The 6,054-nt window shown below is 37.0% G+C and overlaps 1 protein-coding gene across 1 annotated transcript; it reads right to left on the minus strand.

Annotated features, from left to right (window-relative positions):
* Nucleotides 1-709: 709 nt before the first annotated feature.
* LOC121953484 (enhancer of rudimentary homolog) lies at nt 710-5,205 on the minus strand. Its single transcript, XM_042500618.2, has 4 exons — nt 5,054-5,205; nt 3,515-3,602; nt 2,784-2,904; nt 710-966 (listed from the first exon to the last, which is right to left on the minus strand). The coding sequence occupies exons 1-4, from the start codon at nt 5,144-5,146 to the stop codon at nt 864-866; spliced, it is 405 nt and encodes a 134-aa protein (XP_042356552.2). The 5' UTR covers nt 5,147-5,205; the 3' UTR covers nt 710-863.
* Nucleotides 5,206-6,054: the final 849 nt, after the last annotated feature.

A 6,054-nucleotide genomic window follows, 5' to 3' on the forward strand; every position in this document is an offset into this window, starting at 1 on the left:
GGAAAGAAGAAAGACAAAAACCTCAAACATGAAGGAAAAATTAAGACCAGACAGCAAAGGTAGAGGAAACACTTCATTTTTAATCTTCCCACACAGGCGGCGTGTTTTGAAAGTCCAGGAAATCGTAGATATTCTTTCAAGGCACAGTTAAAAGAAAAAAAAATCAATATTCGAGACAAGCTTGTTTGCTGCTGTATTGACTGAAAAATGAGGAAATGTGCACGGCAGCAAAACAAATTTACATTCTCAGCGGCACTTTTTCAGTCAGCAGCACACACTGTCCAAAGATGGGAAGGAAAATGTTTCATAAAAGGACAAAGAAAGAAGGACTAAAAGACAGAAAAAGGGGAAAATAATGACAGGAATAAAAGACAGAATAGGTGCAGGAACTCAGAAATATATTCCCCAGGAAATAATAGAAATAAAATCAATATTTTAAGATGCTTTTTGGTTTAAAAAAAAAAAAAAAAAGGGAAATTACCTTAAACAAGACTGCAAGGCCAACTCACGAAAACTTGTAAAATCTGGAAAAAACGAGACATAAGACAGTAAAAGAAAAACAAAACTAACAAAAAGAAGGCCAACAGGAAAATTTTAAAATGAGGGGCAAGTTAATAAAAGAAAGGACAATAAACACAGGACAGAAAGAAAAGGAAACGAACGGAAAAGGACAAATGAGACACAGTAAGAAATACCCGATTCAGGAGCGTTTATTTAAATGAAATCTTTATTAACAAAGCAAACATTAAAATACAAAATACACCTCCCCTTCATGACAAAAAAAAATTAAAAAGTGTTGTCAAAATGATTGAACACAAGTTACAGAAAGTAAAAATAACACTGAGCCTCGGCCCTCAGAGGCTTCACTTCTGGGCCTGCTGGGCCTGACGGCGGAGCAGCACGTAGATCTTCTCTTTGATCCAGTCCTTGTTGTACGGCTGGTACGTCTGTGTGTCGGCGCGATACCTGAGGACACCAAAAACGAGATTCAGTTTCTAATTTCTTCAAGGCTCGTCTGCCCTGATTCTCACTCTGGCATGCACAATGTGACAAAAAAACAATCGACTCAGACACCGTCCGTCTTGATTTCTTTGTTTAAAGTAATACTTTGGAATTTGTGAAGAAACTTTGTTTTTCTTGCGCGCCTCCTCGATGAACAAAGAATCCCAAAAAACAACAGTGAAACTATTTTAAAACATCTGTGTCGTCCACCAGAATACTTAACATTACTGCAGTACTTGCTCAGAATTTCCCAAACAGGCAGCCCTTCCTGACGGGAACTGAACCAAAAGTTAAACTTCTCTCTGCTCTCGACAAAGCCAGACTCCACGGACAAAAACAGTGCTTTTAGCTCGCCGGAAACGGGAGCTGCAGGTCTACCATCAGTTAGTCAGGGGCGTTTACACGGCAACGGTTCTGGCATGAGACATTAAACTTTTGTTGCGGTTTGGTCTTTCGTTCTCACGACAACAGCGTTTTTGGTGCCTGAAAACACAAACGTTTGAAACCTGCTTCCAGAATGAGTGCTGTTTTAAAAACACCACGCCTTCATGTGCGGATGCTGCGACAGCGGTGACATCACAGCCGCTTGTGCGTGACGTGTCAGACAAACAGCCATGTGCGAGTCGGAGGACTACAATAACAATGGCGGACTAATGAGCTGTGTTTGTGCCGCTGACTCTACGGAGTTTATTAATGCTGTCGCTTCTCGTGTGTGCGTTCGCCATCGCCTTCTTGCTGTTTATACTCACCTCTCTGTAGAAGAACGCCTTTCTGCGCAGCCGTGTGGTCGTTGTCACGTGTCATTACAAAGTCACACCGAAAACTACTGGCCTGGCATAATTACTACAGCGTTTTCGGTTGTTGATCGTTTTCACAATGTTAGCATATGAACGTGGATTTAAAAAAAAAAAAAAAAACGCAAAGGAAAGACTTTCATTTTTCGTACGGCAGTTCTTGTTTAAACGTGGCCTTAGTTTGTGTTCTTGGTGAATCTGAACTAACCGTTTTAAAGACCGAAGTCACACAATAAGACAGAGACACTAACTGACCGAGGCAGCGAGCAGCAGCTCCCGTGTTCAGAGAGGAAAAATGAGCGTTTCTGTTCATGAAATCTGGCTTTAGAGAGAGAACACTTTTAGCTAAGTTCCCAGTGAGAAACACGACTGGATAAATGAGACGTCGTTATTTTCTTTGAAGATAAATTACTGACACACAAATGGTCATTTAGGGACTGAAGTATTTATTCAAGTCAAGTTCAGCTACCAGGAGAGAGAAAAGCACCATGGCTGTGCTCAAGGGCACTTCAGCAGAGCGGCTGCTTGAATACACAGGGGCTTGAACCTCCTAATTGAATCACTAAAATTAAGTTATTATTTAAAAATGACTGTCCTAAATGAATAGGCTTCAGGCACAGAGAGGTTTCATCTGCTCTGACAGGATGTCTGCAGCGCTGTGGGTTTAAATCCCGGCTGCACTCAGTGAGTTTATCCTAATACATTAGAAATTTGAACAAAATAAGCAGGAGACCAAATATTTTTACAAATAACGGAAGTGTACGTGAGACGTAATTCTTCTTCTGCTGAGCAGGTTTTGACTTTTGTGATGAGTTTTTTTAACTTTCATACTGCAGTACAGTAAATACAGTTAATATTTTGTGCTCAATATCTTGAAATGTGACCGCCTTCATGACTGCCCTCAAAATACTGGAAAAATCCCAGAGACAATATTTAAAAAAACAAAACAAAAACACAACATCAACATCATGATTTTGTCAAACTTACACCAAACAGCTGAGGTCAGCCAGGTCGTCGATGAAATCGAACAGCTGACTGATGTCGTACGTTATTGACGGACTGTTGGGGTTCATTCTCTTTAGATGCTCCTCGTACATCTTACACACGCCTGGAGACAGAAGTTACATCATGAGAAAACACAAAACATTTTCCTGTTGATCACACACTGTTTTGATCCCTGCTGCTGATTTAAGGAATTTGTTTCACTGCACTGTATGTTGTCAATTAAATACCCGACAAATGTAGATATATCTACATACTTTCATTTCTATATCTTAATCAAAGTAAAATCTTAAATGTGCTTTTCAGCTGATTTTCGAATAAATAGCAACATTGTAAGTTTTTGCAAACCACGGATTTGTAACATCTGTACGTTATTATGTAACTGCGAATATGTTGAAACTTTATGTTTCACCGGCACAAATGTTCACCTGCAGGTATGTTTAGGTACAAAAACACACAATTTAGTGCAAAATTACAAACGGAAATGTTGCTGTGTTCTCACTAAACACCTGTTTTTGTAGTTGTTCTAAAACAGCGGGCTGCAGCTCAGCGGACCTGCATCACTTTACACTCGTTTAAATGACGTGTACGAAACGTGCAAATGTTGGGTCTCCGTGGTGCTCAGAAAAATACAATGCAACATTTCCCATATGGCAACCAGACTGTGGAGGGACACTCGGCAAAAGTTAAAGGGCTCTAAAGCCCCATCAGCCCACCTTCCATACACTCGTTGACAGATTCATAATCCGCGTACGTCCTGCCCTCTGGCCTCTTGGTGGGCTGCACCAGCAGGATGGTGTGGGACTGAAAAACAAAATAAAATACGTGCAGTTAGAATATGATTTTAGTCTTAATTTCATTGTCTTGCTTTCGGGTGTGACAGCCAATTTATCATGGAGTCAAATAATGAAAAATAGATTCAAAGATGTGCAAATATGTTTACTTTGCGACCATTTATCGAATTTGAAAGACATTGCTTGAGCAATGTTGTTTATGGTCTTACAGAGGAATATTAGCAGTTACATAGCTAATAAGTCACAATTAGTTGTATTTTGTAGTGATATCTCCTTCTCCTTCTGTTTGTACAGACATGTACTTAATTTATCAGAGTAGGAGGGTAGCTGGGGTGTGACTTTTTTATTATATATATATCATGATACTCCCTGGAGCCACAAATATTTTTAATGAGCCTCCCAAAATGACTCAGGAGAAAATAGATGATCCTCCCCACACCATAAATAACCATATTTAACGGTTTCTGGCTATGATTAATGGCATGATTCAAAAACATGTGGATGAGGCAATTAACAACTTAACAAGACCTGACCCAAAAATTATAAGGAAATTAGTTGAAAGTAAAGTAAAGTAAAGTAGTACCTGAAAATAACCCCCCCCCCCCTTTTTTTTTTTTTTAGAAAGTTTTAGTTAAAAAAAAAGGGGGGGGGTATGTTATACATTTCCTAATATATATATATGGTAATTTTCTTCTATTTTTCTTTTTCTTCTTTTTTTTTTTAAATTATGGGTCACTTCTTGCCAACATTTTCATTGTCTTTCAGAGCAAACCAGTTTGCTCAGGCTGTAAAGGGTTAAGTTGTTTTATGAAAGGCGTCTGAAAGCAGCACAAGAAAACCGGTGTCGAGACAAGTTTCAAAGGGTTAAAGAAAACATGCTTTTCAAACCCAGTTTCGGGTTTGGGGTTAAGATGGTATTAAAATATACGACACGACAATTTAAAGTTGAATGTTCCTCCCTTAAGACAAAACAAAAAACAGAAACCCCCCCCCAATCCTCCTCCACTTTGCACCACCTCATCCCCTCTTAAAAATAAGGAAAAGTCCCTAAAAATGTCTGCAGCATTAAAAAAAAAAACTTTATATTTCTCGGTAAAATTAAAAACTGACTTTAAAATGAAATACCGAGCAAAAAGACGCACACGGGAGGCAGCAGCTGAATCTTTATGTAATTATATGTTGGCTAACATTGACTTTAAGCAATAAGAAAGTATTAATTTCGTCAAATTACTACCAAATATACACAGAGCTACGGGTTAGCAGTAAATGTGTGTTTGTGGGTCAGTGCAGCTGCTCAACTGACAAACGTCCCCCACATTCATGCTAACGTTAGCACGGAGCTTTTAGCCTCGTTAAACTGCTGATCTGCTCAAATAAAACCGACACGCTGCTTTGACTACGACGGATCTTCGTGAATTCACATGAAAATATTCAATTAATATGATATCACGGCGCACTTACCATGATTTCAATAGTTTTTCTTTCGGTGTTCGTCGATTTTCTCGGATCTTTGCTTCTCCTCGGATGAGTTGACCCGTGACACCGGAAGAACATCTGCGAACTACAATCGAAGCATCGGGAGTTGTAGTTTCTAATAGTTCTGGTTTTATCATCGCCGATTTTAGTCCGCTGATGGTTAAAAAACTCAAACCAGTCGACAGAATCACACGCATACGTGTGAGTTTTATCTAAATTACCAATATTACTAAAGCGCAATAAAAATAATAAACAAATATTAAGCAACGTTTTGATCCTGAATGCTCCCTGAGTGAGGAGAGCAGGAACGCCCAGGAAATACGTGTTTCCTACCGAAATATAAAAATTAACTTTAGGAAAATATGATATACTTAAATAGATTTGGCTAAAAAAAAAAAAAGATTATATTCCCTATATATTTTCAAAGATATTGAATTCAAAACATACTTGATTGCTGTTATACTCAAAATTTGAAAATTAACAAAAACTAAAAGACTATTTGTTTTAAGATTTTTTTTCTCCATCTGTTAAACAGACCCTGAAGATTTTTTGTTAGTTTATTTATTTATTGTGTAATTAAATTTATTTTTCATTATTTTGAATTATGATTTTTGTGTTTTAAATGTATTTTATGCAACTTTTATAATGAAAATATGTAATGTAGATAATCCATGTGTTTAATATATTCAATATTTTGTTTTTGTTATGTTTTTTTTGTCTTTTCCCTACATGGTTTTTATTTATCATGCGATTGAATTTATTTTACATTATTTTTATATTATGAAATATATTTTATTTAGTTTTTAATGAAAAAGCTGAAATGTGCATACTGCACATGTAGAGTGTATTCAATAATTTATTTATTTATTTCTGTTTTTTTTGTTGTTTTTTGCTCTTTTTGTATAATACACTAATCCCTGTATACTGAATCTGTATTATGCTCTTCTGTTTTATTTAAAAAAAATAAATAAATTAAAAAAAAAAGT

Source organism: Plectropomus leopardus, chromosome 14, assembly GCF_026936395.1.
Source record: "Plectropomus leopardus strain MGB_pleo_1.0 chromosome 14, ASM2693639v1, whole genome shotgun sequence".
NCBI lineage: Eukaryota > Metazoa > Chordata > Actinopteri > Perciformes > Serranidae > Plectropomus > Plectropomus leopardus.